General features: G+C 47.6%; 1 protein-coding gene across 1 annotated transcript in view; it reads right to left on the bottom strand.

Annotated features, from left to right (window-relative positions):
- Positions 1 to 1929: 1929 nt before the first annotated feature.
- Positions 1930 to 19827, bottom strand: part of TAF1 (TATA-box binding protein associated factor 1) — a 102589-nt gene continuing 84691 nt past the window's right edge. Inside the window, exons 39-40 of the mRNA XM_069747263.1 lie at positions 11365 to 11539; positions 1930 to 2514 (exon numbers count right to left, since the gene is read on the bottom strand). Of these exons, the coding sequence (XP_069603364.1) occupies positions 2298 to 2514; positions 11365 to 11539 (392 nt within the window). The 3' untranslated portion in view covers positions 1930 to 2297. The remainder of the gene's footprint in view (positions 2515 to 11364; positions 11540 to 19827) is intronic.

Below are 19827 nucleotides of genomic sequence, written 5' to 3' on the forward strand. Positions count from 1 at the left end.
CACCAGTGGTGGATGATCGCCGCATACTTAATTTGGTGAAGAAGAACCCGTTCACAACATCAACTGAAGTCCAGAACACTCTCAGTGAAGTAGGTGTATCTGTCTCTAAGTCAACAGTAAAGAGAAGACTCCATGACAGTAAATACAAAGGGTTCACATCTAGATGCAAACCATTCATCAATACCAAAAATAGACAGGCCAGAGTTAAATTTGCAGAAAAACACCTCAAGAAGCCAGCTCAGTTCTGGAAAAGTATTCTATGGACAGATGAGACAAAGATCAACCTGTACCAGAATGATGGAAAGAAAAAAGTTTGGAGAAGAAAGGGAACGGCACATGATCCAAGGCACACCACATCCTCTGTAAAACATGGTGGAGGCAACGTGATGGCATGGGCATGCATGGCTTTCAATGGCACTGGGTCACTTGTGTTTATTGATGACATAAGAGCAGACAAGAGTAGCCGGATGAATTCTGAAGTGTACCGGGATATACTTTCAGCCCAGATTCAGCCAAATGCTGCAAAGTTGATTGGACGGCGCTTCATAGTACAGATGGACAATGACCCCAAGCATACAGCCAAAGCTACCCAGGAGTTCATGAGTGCCAAAAAGTGGAACATTCTGCAATGGCCAAGTCAATCTCCAGATCTAAACCCAATTGAGCATGCATTTCACTTGCTCAAATCCAGACTTAAGACGGAAAGACCCACAAACAAGCAAGACCTGAAGGCTGCGGCTGTAAAGGCCTGGCAAAGCATTAAGAAGGAGGAAACCCAGCGTTTGGTGATGTCCATGGGTTCCAGACTTAAGGCAGTGATTGCCTCCAAAGGATTTGCAACAAAATATTGAAAATATTTTGTTTGGGTTATGTTTATTTGTCCAATTACTTTTGACCTCCTAAAATGTGGAGTGTTTGTAAAGAAATGTGTACAATTCCTACATTTTCTATCAGATATTTTTGTTCAACCCTTCAAATTAAACGTTACAATCTGCACTTGAATTCTGTTGTAGAGGTTTCATTTCAAATCCAATGTGGTGGCATGCAGAGCCCAACTCGCGAAAATTGTGTCACTGTCCAAATATTTCTGGCCCTAACTGTATATATTTGCTGCACAAAGTCTCCTCTTAACAGTTGTTGTAGAGATGTGTCTGCTGCTAGAACTCTGTGTGGCATTGACCTGGTCTCTAATCTGAGCTGCTGTTAACCTGCTATTTCTGAGGCTGGTGACTCGGATAAACTTATCCTCAGAAGCAGAGGTGACTCTTGGTCTTCCTTTCCTGGGTCGGTCCTCATGTGAGCCAGTTTCTTTGTAGCGCTTGATGGTTTTTGCCACTGCACTTGGGGACACTTTCAAAGTTTTTCCAATTTTTCGGACTGACTGACCTTCATTTCTTAAAGTAATGATGGCCACCCGTTTTTCTTTACTTAGCTGCTTTTTTCTTGCCATAATACAAATTCTAACAGTCTATTCAGTAGGACTATCAGCTGTGTATCCACCAGACTTCTGCACAACACAACTGATGGTCCCAACACCATTTATAAAGCAAGAAATCCACTTATTAAACCTGACAGGGCACACCTGTGAAGTGAAAACCATTCCGGGTGACTACCTCTTGAAGCTCTTCAAGAGAATGCCAGTGTGTAAAGAGTAGAGTGTGCAAAGCAGTCGTCAAAGCAAAAGGTGGCTACTTTGAAGAACCTAGAATATAGAGTTTCGATGCCTTCAGTGTGAATGTACAATTTTCATAGTCATGAAAATACAGAAAAATCTTTAAATGAGAAGGTGTGTCCAAACTTTTGGTCTGTACTGTGTATGTATATATATATATATATATATATATATATATATACATATACATATACACACACATATCTGTGTGTGTATCTATTTTCCTTGACATGTCAGAAGTATGGAAAAGTGAAAAGTAAAGTATACCAAAGTGAGCTTTATTAAGAAACATTACATGAAAAACTTTGTACAGTACACTGGAAACTTACAGACAATATTTGCACAGTCAAGCACACATTTACAGGGCAATACAGCCGGATGTGACTTCACCGGATGTAAACACACCTCTGATACAGAGCTGCTTCAATTGTGTAAAGCCTTGAAAAAGCTAAATTTCACATATATTGTGAAGTTCTGGTCACACAGACTCAGTTCTGTTTTTATGACAAGTCTATTAATGGCGTCAAATTGTATGTTCAAATGGAATGAAAAACAAAAACCTTAATATAATTTATTTATAATACATAGTCTACATACAAGGACAATTGAACATTTCTTAGTTATTTTAATTATCAGAATCCATGTCACTATCTCCATGAATTGATGCAAACTCTTCGCTGTCTTCTTCATCTTCTGAGAGCTGGATCTGACTGAGTACATTGGGCCCATGACGCTCTTCTTCCTCGTCCTCTTCTTCTTCTGATATCTCATAGCCTCCCATGCTACTAAAACTGGTGTCTCTAGTATTAGATTTTGGGTCAGGCTCCTCATAACTTCCATAACTATAAAATACAAATCAGTTTGATTCAATTCAGATACGACTCCCTCTTACACAAAATAATCTTTATTGGGCCTGGTTCAGACAAGCGTATTTCCAGGGCCATAAAAAAACTGCAATACTGGGACTGACTGTGGCTCTCTCGCGGGTCAGGAGACCAGCGTTCAGTCCAGGCATTGTGGTCCATATACAGATGTCGGAAACTGTCCAAACATTTTCACTTCGCAATTTTTGTAGTAATACTTTTCTCCGAATGTTAAGACAATAAGTAGCAAATAAATTATTTGTTCCAGAAATGGAAATACGCTTGTCTATGGGTTCTATGTGGCACTGAAGCTCAATGCCATTCATGTTAATGGGGCTGTGCTACAATCAATATATAAACCATGAACAGTTGTGATGGTGTTTGAAAACAAAACTACTTTTTTTAACTTTATTATGTAAGATGATTGCCAAGAAATGCAAGTGAGGCCCCATGCAGGTAATGCTAAATAATGCAAACTAGAGAAATAGCAAAACTTGTTACTCAACTTTCCCTCCTATGTCACAATGGCCACAGATTCTAGGATTCAGCTTGTAATGGTTTTGAATGACAAAACCCACCCATAATAAACAAAGGATATCACAGCGCTCTGTCCTTCACAGCAGCCTTGCCCACCACACAATGTGCAAACTATGAAACCTCAATCCTAAAGGCTACAGGCAGTTCTACCTTTATAGATCCCACAAGCTTGCTGCCTCGGGGTAATCCTTGACGCTGATCTCTCCTTCAAACCACATATCCAAGCCCTTTCCACTTCCTGCCGACTTCAACTCAAAAATATTTCACTAATCCGTTCATTCCTCAACCAAGAATCTGCAAAAACCCTAGTCCATGCCCTCATCATCTCTCGCCTTGACTACTGCAACCTCCTGCTCTGTGGCCTCCCCTCGAACACTCTCGCACCCCTCCAATCTATTCTAAACTCTGCTGCCCGATTAATCCACCTGTCCCCCCGCTATTCCCCGGCCTCTCCCCTCTGTCAATCCCTTCACTGGCTCCCCATTGCCCAGAGACTCCAGTACAAAACCCTAACAATGACATACAAAGCCATCCACAACCTGTCTCCTCCATACATCTGTGACCTCGTCTCCCGGTACTTACCTACACGCAACCTCTGATCCTCTCAAGATCTCCTTCTTTACTCCCTTCTTATCTCCTCTTCCCACAATCGTATACAAGATTTTTCTCACGTATCACCCCTACTCTGGAACCCTCTACCACAACACATCAGACTCTCGACTACCATCGAAACCTTCAAAAAGAACCTGAAGACCCACCTCTTCCGACAAGCCTACAACCTGCAGTAACCACCGATCGACCAAACCACTGCATGACCATCTCTACCCTCACCTACTGTATTCTCACCCATCCCTTGTAGATTGTGAGCCCTCGCGGGCAGGGTCCTCTCTCCTCCTGTACAAGTTATGGCTTGTATTGTTTAAGATTATTGTACTTGTTTTTATTATGTATAACCCTCCTTACATGTAACGCGCCATGGAATAAATGGCGCTATAACAATAAATAACAATAATAGATCGGAGGTCATGGCTAAAGAAGAGCAAACCCGAACTGCAAAGCTCGGGGTTCATATCGAACACCTAGTGTGTGGTGCTGAATTCTGAATGTGGACTTCTCCTGGATGTCCATTTTTCAGTTCGGGAGTCTGGGGAGGAGGAAGAGGGAGGAAGAGAGGGAGAGGGAGGGAGGGAAAGAGGGGGAGGAGTAGAGAGAGGGGGTGAAAAAAGGAGCAGAGAGGGGAGAAAGGGAGAGTCAGAGAGGGAAAGGGAGAAAAAGGGGGGAGAGATAAAGGGGGGGAGAGATAAAGAAAGGGAGAGAGAAAAAGATGGGGAGAGAGTGGGAGAGGGAGCAAGCGGAAGAGGGAGAGGGGTGGAAAAGGCGGGAGGGGGAGAGAGAAGGAAAGAGGGGGAGGGGAGAGAGAGAAAGAAAGAAATATAGAGGGGGAGAAAGAGAGAGGGGGAGATAAAGGGATTGTGAAAGAGAGAGGGGAGGGAGAGAGAAAAGGGGAAGGGGGTTTCCAGCTCTAAAGTCCGAGTCCCCATTGATTTCAATGGGGTTCGGGTTCAGGATCAAGATCAGGCATGGGCCTCTTATGAAATACAGAACTGAAAATGCAATATTCAAGGTGATGGACAAACTATCATTGATGTGTTTATGTTATACATTTTTTGTATTTTAGTGGATATTTTTAACTTGGTGTCACCTTTTATAAACAAACACCAACTGTCTTATATTACGAAATTAATAAACTACAGTCATGGCCAGAAGTTTTGAGAATGACACCAAAATTATATTTTCACATGATCTGCTGCCCTCTGGTTTTTATTAGTGTTTGTCTGATGTTTATATCACATACATAAATATAATTGCAATCATATTATGAGTACCAATAGGTTATATTGACAGTTAGAATGAGTTAATGCAGCAAGTCAATATTTGCAGTGTTGACCCTTCTTCTTCAAGACCTCTGCCATTCTCCCTTGCATGCTCTCAGTCAACTTCTGGACCAAATCCTGACTGATAGCAGTCCATTCTTGCATAATCAATGCTTGCATTTTGCCAGAATTTGTTGGTTTTTGTTTGTCCACCCGTCTCTTGATGATTGACCACAAGTTCTCAATGGGATTAAGATCTGGGGAGTTTCCAGGCCATGGACCCAAAATCTCTATGTTTTGTTCCATGAGCCATTTAGTTATCACCTTTCCTTAACCCCTTCATGACCCAGCCTATTTTGACCTTAAAGACCTTGCCATTTTTTGCAATTCTGACCAGTGTCCCTTTATGAGGTAATAACTCAGGAACGCTTCAACGGATCCTAGCGGTTTTGAGATTGTTTTTTCGTGACATATTGGGCTTCATGTTAGTGGTAAATTTAGGTCAATAAATTCTGCGTTTATTTGTGATAAAAACGGAAATTTGGCGAAAATTTTGAAAATTTCGCAATTTTCACATTTTGAATTTTTATTCTGTTAAACTAGAGAGTTATGTGACACAAAATAGTTAATAAATAACATTTCCCACATGTTTACTTTACATCAGCACAATTTTGGAAACAAAATTTTTTTTTGCTAGGAAGTTATAAGGGTTAAAATTTGACCAGCGATTTCTCATTTTTACAACGAAATTTACAAAACCATTTTTTTTAGGGACCACCTCACATTTGAAGTCAGTTTGAGGGGTCTATATGGCTGAAAATACCCAAAAGTGACACCATTCTAAAAACTGCACCCCTCAAGGTACTCAAAACCACATTCAAGAAGTTTATTAACCCTTTAGGTGCTTCACAGCAGCAGAAGCAACATGGAAGGAAAAAATGAACATTTAACTTTTTAGTCACAAAAATTATCTTTTAGCAACAATTTTTTTATTTTCCCAATGGTAAAAGGAGAAACTGAACCACGAAAGTTGTTGTCCAATTTGTCCTGAGTACGCTGACACCTCATATGTGGGGGTAAACCACTGTTTGGGCGCACGGCAGGGCTTGGAAGGGAAGGAGCGCCATTTGATTTTTTGAATAAAAAATTGGCTCCACTCTTTAGCGGACACCATGTCACGTTTGGAGAGCCCCCGTGTGCCTAAAAATTGGAGCTCCCCCACAAGTGACCCCATTTTGGAAACTAGACGCCCCAAGGAACTTATCTAGATGCATAGTGAGCACTTTGAACCCCCAGGTGGTTCACTAATTGATCCGTAAAAATGAAAAAGTACTTTTTTTTCACAAAAAAATTCTTTTAGCCTCAATTTTTTCATTTTCACATGGGTAACAGGATAAAATGGATCCTAAAATTTGTTGGGCAATTTCTCCTGAGTACGCTGATACCTCATATGTAGGGGTAAACCACTGTTTGGGCACATGGTAAGGCTCGGAAGGGAAGGAGCACCATTTGACTTTTTGAATGAAAAATTATCTCCATCGTTAACGGACACCATGTCGCGTTTGGAGAGACCCTGTGTGCCTAAACATTGGCGCTCCCCCACAAGTGACCCCATTTTGGAAACTAGACCCCCCAAGGAACTTATCTAGATGCATATTGAGCACTTTAAACCCCCAGGTGCTTCACAGAAGTTTATAACGCAGAGCCATGAAAATAAAATTTTTCTTTCCTCAAAAATGATTTTTTAGCCTGGAATTTCCTATTTTGCCAAGGGTAATAGGAGAAATTGGACTCCAAATGTTGTTGTGCAGTTTGTCCTGAGTACGCTGATACCCCATATGTGGGGGTAAACCACTGTTTAGGCGCACGGCAGGGCTCGGAAGGGAAGGCACGCCATTTGGCTTTTTAAATGGAAAATTAGCTCCAATCATTAGCGGACACCATGTGACGTTTGGAGAGCCCCTGTGTGCCTAAACATTGGAGATCCCCACAAATGACCCCATTTTGGAAACTAGACCCCCAAAGGAACTAATCTAGATGTGTGGTGAGGACTTTGAACCCCCAAGTGCTTCACAGAAGTTTATAACGCTGAGCCATGAAAATAAAAAAAAAAAATTATTTTCTCAAAAATGATCTTTTAGCCTGCAATTTTTTATTTTCCCAAGGGTAACAGGAGAAATTTGACCCCAAAAGTTGTTGTCCAGTTTCTCCTGAGTACGCTGATACCCCATATGTGGGGGTAAACCACTGTTTGGGCACATGCCGGGGCTCGGAAGTGAAGTAGTGACGTTTTGAAATGCAGACTTTGATGGAATGCTCTGTGGGCGTCACGTTGCGTTTGCAGAGCCCCTGATGTGGCTTAACAGTAGAAACCCCCCACAAGTGACCCCATTTTGGAAACTAGACCCCGAAAGGAACTTATCTAGATGTGTGGTGAGCACTTTGAACCCCCAAGTGCTTCACAGAAGTTTATAATGCAGAGCCGTGAAAATAATAAATACGTTTTCTTTCCTCAAAAATAATTATTTAGCCCAGAATTTTTTATTTTCCCAAGGGTTACAGGAGAAATTGGACCCCAAAAGTTGTTGTCCAGTTTCTCCTGAGTACGCTGATACCCCATGTGTGGAGGTAAACCACTGTTTGGGCACACGTCGGGGCTCAGAAGGGAAGTAGTGACTTTTGAAATGCAGAATTTGATGGAATGGTCTGCGGGCGTCACGTTGCGTTTGCAGAGCCCCTGGTGTTCCTAAACAGTAGAAACCCCCCACAAGTGACCCCATTTTAGAAACTAGATCCCCCAAGGAACTTATCTAGATATGTGGTGAGCACTTTGAACCCCCAAGTGCTTCACAGACGTTTACAACGCAGAGCCGTGAAAATAAAAAATCATTTTTCTTTCCTCAAAAATGATGTTTTTGCAAGCATTTTTTTATTTTCACAAGGGTAACAGGATAAATTGGACCCCAGTAATTGTTGCGCAGTTTATCCTGAGTATGCTGGTACCCCATATGTGGGGGTAAACCACTGTTTGGGCACACGTCGGGGCTCGGAATTGAGGGAGCACCATTTGACTTTTTGAATACGAGATTGGCTGGAATCAATGGTGGCGCCTTGTTGCGTTTGGAGACCCCTGATGTGCCTAAACAGTGGAAACCCCTCAATTCTACCTCCAGCACTAACCCCCCCACACCCCTAACCCTAATCCCAACTGTAGCCATAACCCTAATCACAACCCTAATTCCAACCCTAACCCTAAGGCTATGTGCCCACGTTGCGGATTCGTGTGAGATTTTTCAGCATCATTTTTGAAAAATCCGCGGGTAAAAGGCACTGCGTTTTACCGGCGGATTTTCCGCGGATTTCCAGTGTTTTTTGTGCGGATTTCACCTGCGGATTCCTATTGAGGAACAGGTGTAAAACGCTGCGGAATCCGCACAAAGAATTGACATGCTGCGGAAAATACAACGCAGCGTTTCAGCGTGGTATTTTCCGCACCATGGGCACAGCGGATTTGGTTTTCCATAGGTTTACATGGTACTGTAAACCTGATGGAACACTGCTGCGAATCCGCAGCGGCCAATCCGCAGTGTGGGCACATAGCCTAATTCTAAAGGTATGTGCACACGCTGCGGAAAACACTGCGGATCCGCAGCAGTTTCCCATGAGTTTACAGTTCAATGCAAACCCATGGGAAACAAAAATCGCTGTACACATGCTGCGGAAAAACTGCACGGAAACGCAGCGGTTTACATTCCGCAGCATGTCACTTCTTTGTGCGGATTCCGCAGCGGTTTTACAACTGCTCCAATAGAAAATCGCAGTTGTAAAACTGCAGTGAAATGCGCAGAAAAAACGCGGTAAATCCGCCATAAATCCGCAGCGGTTTAGCACTGCGGATTTATCAAATCCGCAGCGGAAAAATCCGCAGAGGACCAGAATACGTGTGCACATACCGAAACCCTAACCCTAGCCCTAACCCTACCCCTAACCCTAGCCCTACCCCTAACCCTAGCCCTACCCCTACCCCTATTCTAACATTAGTGGGAAAAAAAAATTCTTTATTTTTTTATTGTCCCTACCTATGGGGGTGACAAAGGAAGGGGGGGGTCATTTATTATTTTTTTATTTTGATCACTGAGATAGATTATATCTCAGTGATCAAAATGCACTTTGGAACGAATCTGCCGGCCGGCAGATTCGGCGGGCGCACTGCGTATGCGCCCGCCATTTTGGAAGATGGCGGCGCCCGGGGAGAAGACGGACGGACCCCGGCAGGATCGGTAAGTATGATGGGGTGGAGGGGGGAGCACGAGGGGGGGGGATCGGAGCATGGGGGGGTGAATCGGAGCGCGGGAGGGGTGGAACGGAGCACGGGGAGGGTGGAACGGAGCACGGGGGGGTGGGGGGTGGAACGGAGCACGGGGGGGTGGAACGGAGCACGGGGGGGGGTGGATCGGAGTGCAGGGGGGGTGATTGGAGCACGGGGGTGAGCGGACAAGAGCACGTGGGGGAGCGGAGCACAGGACAGAGGGGAGCCGGAGCAGTGTACCGGACAGATCGGGGGGCTGGGGGGGCGATCGGTGGGGTGGGGGCACATTAGTATTTACAGCCATGGCCGATGATATTTCAGCATCGGCCATGGCTGGATTGTAATATTTCACCCGTTATAATAGGTGAAATATTACAAATCGCTCTGATTGGCAGTTTCACTTTCAACAGCCAATCAGAGCGATTGTAGCCACGGGGGGGTGAAGCCACCCCCCCTGGGCTAAACTACCACTCCCCCTGTCCCTGCAGATCGGGTGAAATGGGAGTTAACCCTTTCACCCGATCTGCAGGGACGCGATCTTTCCATGACGCCACATAGGCGTCATGGGTCGGATTGGCACCGACTTTCATGACGCCTACGTGGCGTCAAAGGTCGGGAAGGGGTTAATGCAAGATGCTCCATCATGCTGAAAAAAAGGCATTGTTGGGCGCCAAACTGCTCTTGGACGGTTGGGAGAAGTTGCTCTTGGAGGACATTCTGGTACCATTCTTTATTCATGGCTGTGTTTTTAGGCAAGACTGTGAGTGAGCCGATTCCCTTGGCTGAGAAGCAACCCCACACATGAATGGTTTCAGGATGCTTTACAGTTGGCATGAGACAAGACTGGTGGTAGCGCTCACCTCTTCTTCTCCGAATAAGCTGTTTTCCAGATGTCCCAAACAATCGAAAAGGGGATTCATCAGAGAAAATGACTTTGCCCCAGTCCTCAGCAGTCCACTTCCTGTACCTTTTGCAGAATATCAGTTGGTCCCTGATGTTTTTTCTGGAGAGAAGTGGCTTCTTTGCTGCCCTCCTTAAAACCAGGCCTTGCTCAAAGAGTCTCCGCCTCACAGTGCGTGCAGAAGCACTCACACCAGCCTGCTGCCATTCCTGAGCAAGCTCGGCACTGCTGGTAGTCCGATCCCGCAGCTGAAACAGTTTTAAGATACGGTGCTGGTGCTTGCTGGTCTTTCTTGGGCGCCCTGGAGCCTTTTTGACAACAATGGAAGCTCTCTCCTTGAAGTTCTTGATGATGCGATAGATTGTTGACTGAGGTGCAATCTTTGTAGCTGCGATACTCTTCCCTGTTAGGCCATTTTTGTGCAGTGCAATGATGGCTGCACGTGTTTCTTTAGAGATAACCATGGTTAACTGAAGAGAAACAATGATACCAAGCACCAGCCTCCTTTTAAAGTGTCCAGTGATGTCATTCTTACTTAATCATGACTGATTGATCGCCAGCCCTGTCCTCATCAACACCCACACCTGTGTTAATGGATCAATCACTAAAACGATGTTAGCAGCTCCTTTTAAGGCATGTCTGCAATGATGTTGAAATGTGTTTTGGGGGTTAAAGTTCATTTTCTGGGCAAATATTGACTTTGCAAGTACAGTAATTGCTGTTAAGCTGATCACTCTGACATTCAGGAGTATATGCAAATTGCCATTAGAAAAAATGAAGCAGTAGACTTTGGAAAAATTAATATTTGTCTCATTCTCAAAACTTTTGGCCATGACTGTATATCCATTTTTAAGAGGGATTTTCCAGTGCCAGGATTTGTGCTCCATTATTTCCATCTTTGGAAAGCTTTAGAATTAAGGGTCTGCCGGAGCAACGTAGTCCGCTTCATTTGTGTCATATTCACAATGATATCCAGAAATCGCTGTTATTTTTGCATTTTGTATCTTGCTTTAGGTTTCATTCAGAGTTAGGAGTAACAGGAGTGTTGTACGGACACTGGCGTGAGTTTTTGGTACATCAGTTTGTTAGACATGACATTGCTATGTACAGTGTAATCTTACGTACTAGTCCTAATGCAGATGTGAGCTAAAGAATGGTTTAATGTGAGCTGAACACGTGAATATTACATTATAGGTTCTTCTACCAACCTGATGTTGCTGTCTTCCATCCCTTGTGAGGTCTCCAGTCCTTCTCCGTATGACATCATACTTTCATCATTTTCCATCCCCAGCCTGGTATTCTCCTGCATCATGTGAGGTTGATTAGGTCTAATTCCTCCTGACTCAATGTCAGAGTCACTGCCGCTCTCACTAAGCTGGATGGCTGCACAAAATATATGTGCAAAAAATGTTAAGAATTCAAAAAAGTTAGAGATTTGGCAACATTTGATTCCCCAAGACAGGGGTGCACAACTTTTTTTAGTTTGAAGGACGAATTGTCATATGTTTGTATTTTAAGGAACCTCAATAATACTTAATGGGAACGTGTCGGCAGGTTTTCATATCTCAAAGTAACATAATTACAGTAACGTGCCTGTAACAATGATTATTTCCATATCTTTATATCATAATTCTGTGTCAGCCTTGTAATCCATTTGCAAGTTCTTATACAAATGCAGGGGTTTGACTTGTGCATACAGTTCTCTTGCATCACTCCATCTTTCTCCGTCCTACCAGTGATTGACAGGTCACTCTTCTCCGTGAGCTGCTTCCCCACAACTTGTGCACGTGCCATTACTCCTGGGGGCGGTGAGAGCCGAACTATCCATTTAGGCGTGCACTGACCCCTGGGACTAATGGCGCCTATGTGAGCACTCAGAAGCAGGTCACAGAGACTGACAATTCTCCATGCATGTGTCGTGCCTGTCACACAGCTGCGACACATGCAGCTGCGGAGCCGAACATCTGATCAGCCGTAGCGATCCGGGAAGCCGCGTTCCCTCTGCAGCTTATTTCATAAGCGCTATAGCTTGCCGAATAAGCCCTGACCCGATCAAATTCGCGCATCTCTATTATGAGTCAATGGAGACACGGACTTAAAAAAAAAAGGTATGGAAGGAATCATTGCAAGATCTTTACTACTAGAAAGTCACTTTGGGTTCTCAAACACCTGCTAAGAGGTTTCCTTTAAGATGCTTTGTGTCATATTATTACACACACCGCTCATTTACCCATGTAGCACTAACAGCGCACATATAGACATGCTGCACACATACAACGCTCACATATCAGACACATGCGGCACACATACACCGCTCACATATCAGACACATGCAGCACACATACACTATCACACATCAGACACATGCAGCACATATACAGGGCTCACATATCAGACTCATGCAGTACATATACACGACTCACATTTCTTTATCGCCTCTCATTGGGGGACACAGGAACCATGGGGTGTATGCTGCTGCCACTAGGAGGCTGACACTATGCAAATAAAAAAGTTAGCTCCTCCTCTGCAGTGTACACCCCACCGACTGGCATTATACTCTTCAGTTTAGCTTAGTGTCAGTAGGAGGTGGACACGGGTCTTTCATTAGACCCTTATCTACCTCAATGTGCGTCGTTTCTTTTCAGGTTTTCCGGAGGGATACAGGGTGAACAGTCACACCTGTAGTCCCACAATACGGACTATGAGTACGGTGTGTACTGCCACCCCGTATCCTCATAGATCCCTCACCAGGACCAAGATCCTAGCACACAAGCGTGCTCAGAAGTCCGGTCCTGGCTCCGTCCCCCACCCACTCGCCCACCAGAGCCTGTCGGTTGGAGGAGACGAGGACGTCCATCAGCTCCCTGGACGTCTCATTTTTTCCAGGTTAGTACCGGCGTGGGATGTCTAAGGTGAGTATTTTTATTTTTTATTTTTTTCTTCGTCCCTGGATCCTCAAAAGGGGGTGCCTGTTAAGGGGTTCATTATGTGGGTCGCGTTTTCTTCCCAGCCGCCGTGCCTATTCGGCTGCGACCGCCCTCTCTCCTGTTCCGGCGCGGCTGCATTTTCGGACTACCGCGCCGCTTCTTATCTGTCACTGCGCTGTGCTCTCAGCGGCCTCCTTAAAAGCGCGGCCGTGCCACACCGCTTCGGGCCCCTGCGGTTCCCTGCTTCTTCCCTGCTCCGGCGCTGTAAGCGTCCGTTCCTTTCCTCTGAGCACGGCGGCCTTACCAGCCGCCGCATCGCTTCGGCCCCCTGCGCCTGCTCCTACAGCGGCCGTTCTTTTTCATCAGCGCGGGGGCTGTGCAGCCGCCGCATTTTTTTCCACCTCTGCAATCCGGCCACTGTAAGCGGCCGTTCCTTCTCCTTCAGCGTGGCGGCCTGCCAGGTTGCCACGCCGCTTGGACATACGGCCGCTGTTTGCAGCTGCTCACCTGCCGCATCGCTTCCTCCATGCGGCGCACTGTGCCTACGCCGCGGCCCTTCTCCGCCGGTCTCCTATTCCTAATTTAGGCCCCGGCTTCTGCCCGGGCCTACTTCCGGTGGCGGACTCCGCCCCCTTCCCTCTTTCATCGGGCGGGCTTTTCTCCCGCCCGACAATTACACTGAGGCACCGCCTCTTTTCCCTGCCCACCGGCGCCATCTTGGGACTCCCAAACGAGCCTTCTCCTCCACACAGGATACAGTAATGGGAGGAGAGCCCGTATTTAAGACAGTCGCAGATCGGTCCAATTTGCGCCAGGAGGCCATCCCACCATCCTGCCTAAGGGACCATTTCTCGCCAGAGGTCCATCAAGCCGGACAGCTTCACTCCGCATTTCGTCTGCCGTGAGTAGCTCTGCAATTGCAGACTGACACTCCCTTCTTCCCTCTGTCCCCTAACCCTCTGGCATTTTCTTCACGGACCTCTCTAAAATGTTTAACTCTAAAGGGGGCCGCTCTCATCCTCTTCTGCCTCTCTGCTCTGTCAGGCCCACAGCAACCCGATTGTTCCCACCGCCCAGGATCCTCCGGCCGGTCCGCCCGAGAGTGATACGCCCATCCCAGGCTGGGTTTTCTCTCTGTCTCAATCGGTGGCCGATCTAACGCGGGTGTCTCAAAATTTCTGTTATCCGTGCTGGACCGATTACCTCTGCAGCCCCCCACAGTGGCCAGCAGGTCGCAGGAGCCTCCGCCCGAGCCCTCCTTGATAAGCCGCAAAAGGTCCAGACAGGAACGTCAGAGTCCTCTTCTCGCTCCATCTCGCCACACGGTCCTCCTCTGCGGTCGGCGTCCTCCCGATCCTCCTCCCCTGAATCAGGCGAGGCGTTATCTGATGCGCCCTCGGAGGACATTTGGAGCTGGATTCTAACCAAATCGCCACCATGAGGGATATGGTCCAGAATCTCATTGGAGCTATAAACCAAACCTGTGGCATTATGGATCCCTCTACGGAACCCGCAGATCAGGCGGTTTCGTTTAGACGGGCTAAACCACCTTCTAAGTTTTTTCCCCAGGACTTACTGCCAATTGGACGGTCTTCCCCCTCGGTGGATCCCCGTTTCCAGGCTCTCCACCAACACGGTGCTTCCACTGTCCGGCGGAGTATCTCTGTAGGACTCTAACGATAGTTATAGAATCCTTTGCGTAATCAGCCTTTGAGGCAGCTGCAGTCGCTTCAAATGCCCAGTTTTCGATCCCTCCTGGGTTTCGAAATCCCTTTCCAAATGGGCCAAAGAACTCCGTCGAGATATCCTGGACAGAGCGCCTCCTGTGCATCTGGCGGAGCTTGCCATCCAGATTTCCCACGCGAGTGAATACCTGGTCTCCGTCTCTCTGGATGCTGCGTCTTGTGCGGCTCAGGCATTCAGCAATGCCGTTACCATCCGCCGGACCGTTTGGCTCAAGGCCTGGCAGGCAGACTTGTGTTCCAAAAAAGTCCCTCGCCAGTCTCCCCTTTCAGGCCTCACGTCTCTTTGGTTCCAAGCTGGACCAAACCATTAAGGACGCCACCGGGGGCACAAGTTCTCCTCTCCACCAGGCTAATCCTCGTCGCCCTCCTCCTAGACGGCAATTTCGGTCCTTTCGGCCTCTTTCATCGCCTCACGGCACCAACCTCCTTTTCTTAGCAGCACCAGAGTCCACAGGCACGTCAAGAGATGAAAGCGGTGCCCTTTAGGCCCACTCCGTCCTGGCGTCCTCGCTACTCTCCGGTAGATCCTCCAGGCCAGGGCTGGAAGATCCACCTCAGCATGACTGACAAGACCCCAACCCACCTCCCAGGTTGGGTGGCCATCTTCTCTTCTTCAGGGACGTCTGCATTTCTGCAGTAGAAGTTGCATGGGTCAGGGCAGTTGTATCCTCGGGATACAAGATAGTGTTCGTTTTCACGACCCCGGGATCGTTTTCTTCGAATCCCAACCTCCCAGAGATCCCGCTCTAGATCCGGGTTTCTTCGCAACCATCGCTTCTCTTCTCAAAGCCGGGGAAATCGTTCCCGTCCCAGGAAAGAACGATTCACAGGTTTCTACTCGAACCTCTTTGTGGTACCGAAAAAAGACGGCAAAGTTCGCCCCATTCTGGACCTCAGATTACTGAACAGGACAGTTCGTCTGAGACACTTCGGGATGGAATCCCTTCGTTCCGTAATTGCTCCCATGGAGGCTCAAGAATTTCCGTGTTCCATAGATATTCAGGACGCCTACCTCCATGTCCCGATATTTCTCGGACGTCACCGATTCCTGCGCTTTGCGGTGCTCCCGGTACATTTTCAATTCGTCGCCCTGCCGTTCGGTCTCACAACCGCTCCAAGGGTATTCACGAAGATAATGGCGGCGCTGTTGGCCATCTTGAGAGTCAGAGGCTTGGTCCTATTTCCATACCTCGACGACATCCTCATCAAGGCTCCGTCCTTTTTCTCAGGCTCACGAAAGTCTGTCCGTCGTTCTCGACACCCTAGCCGTTTCGGGTGGCTGGTCAACTGGAAGAAGTCCTGCCTTATTGCTTCTCAGTGCATCATCTTTATGGGCATGCTCTCCGACACTTGTCAGACCAACGTCTTCCTTCCCTAAGACCAGAGATCCTCTCTGTCGGGACATACTCTTGTTCCAGGGTCCTCGGCCTCCGTCCCTCCGACCGGCCATGAAGGTTCTGGGAGGATGGTAGCAACATGGGAAGCGATTCCCTTCGCCCAATTTCATTCGCGACCCCTTCAGCAAGCCATTCTGTCTCCGTGTGACAGGTCTGTCTTCTCCCTGGTTCGTCAGATCCGACTCTCTTCTCGGGTCAAACGGTCTCAACTGGTGGCTGAGGTCACTTCTCATCTCCCAGGGCAGGTCCTTCTTTCCAGTTCACTGGTAAGTGGTGACGACGGACGCCAGCCTCCTCGGCTGGGGTGCGGTTTTTCGCCACCTCACGGTTCAGGGCCGTTGGTCGGCGCAGGAGTCGTCTCTGCCGATCAATGTCCTCGAGATTCGGGCCATGTTTTCTGTCCCTCCGCCACTGGGAAAGGATTCTCAGGGGCCTGCCAATCCGGATCCAGACTGACAATGCCACGGCTGTGGCATATGTCAACCATCAGGGGGGACTCTCAGCTCCTTCGCCCTTGCCGAGGTATCCAAGATCTTACTTTAGGTAGAGACTACGGCTCAGGTGATATCCACGGTGCATATCCCCGGCGTGAACAATTGGGCCGCCGACTTCCTCAGCCGTAAGGGCCTCGCGGCAGGGGAATGATCCTTGCATCCGGAGGTCTTCCATCAAGATTTGTCTTCGATGGGGGACTCCGGACGTGGATCTGCAGTTCATCTCCAGGTCTCGCGATCCTCTTGCAGTGGGCGTCAATGCTCTGGCCATTCCTTGGTCACAGTTCATGCCACCCTACCTGTTCCCACCCCTTCCATTACTTCCAAACTGTTGAAAAAGATCAGAGCAGAAAAGGTGCCGGTCATTCTGATCGCCCCGGATTGGACCAGGAGAGCTTGGTTTTCGGAGCTCGTCAATCTTCTTGCGGACGCTCCCTGGCGCCTTCCAGACAGGCTCGATCTGCTGTCTCAGGGTCCGATCTGCCACCCGAATTGTCGGTCGTTCAGTTTAACGGCTTGGCTGTTGAGACCGCAGTTCTAAGAGCGTCCGGCCTTTCGGACCGGGTGATTCACACCGTGATTCAGGCTCTGAAGCCTTCATCTTCCAGGGTCTACTATCGTACCTGGAAGGCTTACTTTCGTTGGTGCTAGTCCAACTGCGTTTCACCTGTGTCCTTCTCCCTGCCTTCCTTTTTGGCCTTCCTTCAGGCAGGACTGGATTCGGGCCTGGCTGTTAGTTCCCTGAAGGGCCAGGTCTCTGCGCTTTCCATCCTCTCAGAAGACTTTAGCTTCTCGGCCACAGGTTAAGACCTTCCTTCAAGGAGTAGTCCACGCTGTCCCTCCGTACAGGGCCCCCGTGGATTCATGGGATTTAAGCCTGGTTCTGAACGTTCTGAGGGTTTCCCCCTTTAAGCCTTTCAAGGAGATTCCCCTGTCCGTTCTATCTTTGAGGGTGGCCTTTCTTGTGGCCATCTCCTTTATCTGCCGCTTTTCCGAGTTGGCGGCCCTGTCCTGCCGACCTCCGTACTTGGACATTCACCAGGACAAGGCGGTCCTCAGGTCTCCGCCTTCCTGCCTTCCTAAGGTGGTTTTTCACCTCAACGTGGACATAGTTCTACCTTCCTTTTGTCTAGCTCCGGCTCATCCCCTGGAGTGATCGTTGAACAGGCTGGTCCTCGTCAGGGCAGTGAGGATCTACCGGGATAGAACGTCCCTTTTCCGGAGGACAGATTCCTTTTTCGTCATTCCTGATGGCACACGCAGAGGCCAGCCGACTTCTAAAGCGACTATTGCTCGCTGGACCAGAATGGCATTTCTGGAGGCTTACCGGGTCAAGAACAGAGTGCCCCCTCCTGGGATTAAGGCTCACTCTACCCGGGCAGTCGGCGCCTCCTGGGCGGTGCACCACAGAGCTTCCGCCCTACAGCTTTGCAAAGCGGCAACTTGGTCTTCCATCCACACGTTCGCCAAATTTTACAAGGTCCATACGCTTCGGCGGACGCCAGCCTAGGCAGAAGGATCTTGCAGGCGGCAGTGGTGAGTCCTCTGACCTGATGGAAGTCTGTTTTTCCCGCCCTAGGGACTGCTTTGGGACGTCCCATGGTTCCTGTGTCCCCCAATGAGAGGCGATAAAGAAAACAGGATTTTTGGTTGCTTACAGTAAAATCTGTTTCTTGAAGCCTCCATTGGGGGACACAGCTCCCTCCCAATGTTTTTGTTATCTGTTCTATGACTGTTCTCACGTTTACAGTTCTCAAGTTTGTGGCTATGGTTTTCAACCTTGCTACTTATCTCCTACTGCTTTCTCACTAACTGAAGAGTATAATGCCAGTCGGTGGGGTGTACACTGCAGAGGAGGAGCTAACTTTTTTATTTGCATAGTGTCAGCCTCCTAGTGGCAGCAGCATACACCCCATGGTTCCTGTGTCCCCCAATGGAGGCTTCAAGAAACAGATTTTACGGTAAGCAACCAAAAATCCTGTTATCAGACACATGCAGCACACATACACAATCACATATCAGACACATGCAGCACACATACACGAACACATATCAAACATGCAGCACATATACACGATCACACATCAGACACATGCAGCACACATACACCGCTCACATATCAGACACATGCAGCACATATACACCGCTCACATATCAGACACATGCAGCACACATACACGATTACATATCAGACACATGCAGCACATATACACGATAACATATCAGACACATGCAGCACATATACAGGGCTCACATATCAGACACATGCAGCACACATACACGATCACATATCAAACATGCAGCACATATACACGATCACACATCAGACACATGCAGCACATATACACCGCTCACATATCAGACACATGCAGCACACATACACCGCTCACATATCAGATACATGCAGCACACATACACCGCTCACATATCAGACACATGCAGCACACATACACGATTACATATCAGACACATGCAGCACACATACACGATCACATATCAGACACATGCAGCACATATACAGGGCTCACATATCAGACACATGCAACACACATACACGATCACACATCAGACACATGCAGCACACATACATGGCTCACATATCAGACATATGCAGCACGCATACACCGCTCACATATCAGACACATGCAGCACACATACACGGCTCACATATCAGACACATGCAGCACGCATACACCACTCACATATCAGACACATGCAGCACAAATACACCGCTCACATATCAGACACATGCAGCACACACACGGCTCACATTTCAGACACATGCAGCACACATACACCGCTCACATGTCAGACACATGCAGCACACATACACCGCTCACATATCAGACACATGCAGCACACATACACCGCTCACATATCAGACACATGCAGCACACATACTCCGCTCACATATCAGACACATGCAGCACACACACGGCTCACATTTCAGACACATGCAGCACATATACACCGCTCACATATCAGACACATGCAGCACACATACACCGCTCACATATCAGACACATGCAGCACACATACACCGCTCACATATCAGACACATGCAGCACACATACACCGCTCACATATCAAACACAAGCAGCACACATA

Source organism: Ranitomeya imitator, chromosome 2 (assembly GCF_032444005.1).
Source record: "Ranitomeya imitator isolate aRanImi1 chromosome 2, aRanImi1.pri, whole genome shotgun sequence".
NCBI lineage: Eukaryota > Metazoa > Chordata > Amphibia > Anura > Dendrobatidae > Ranitomeya > Ranitomeya imitator.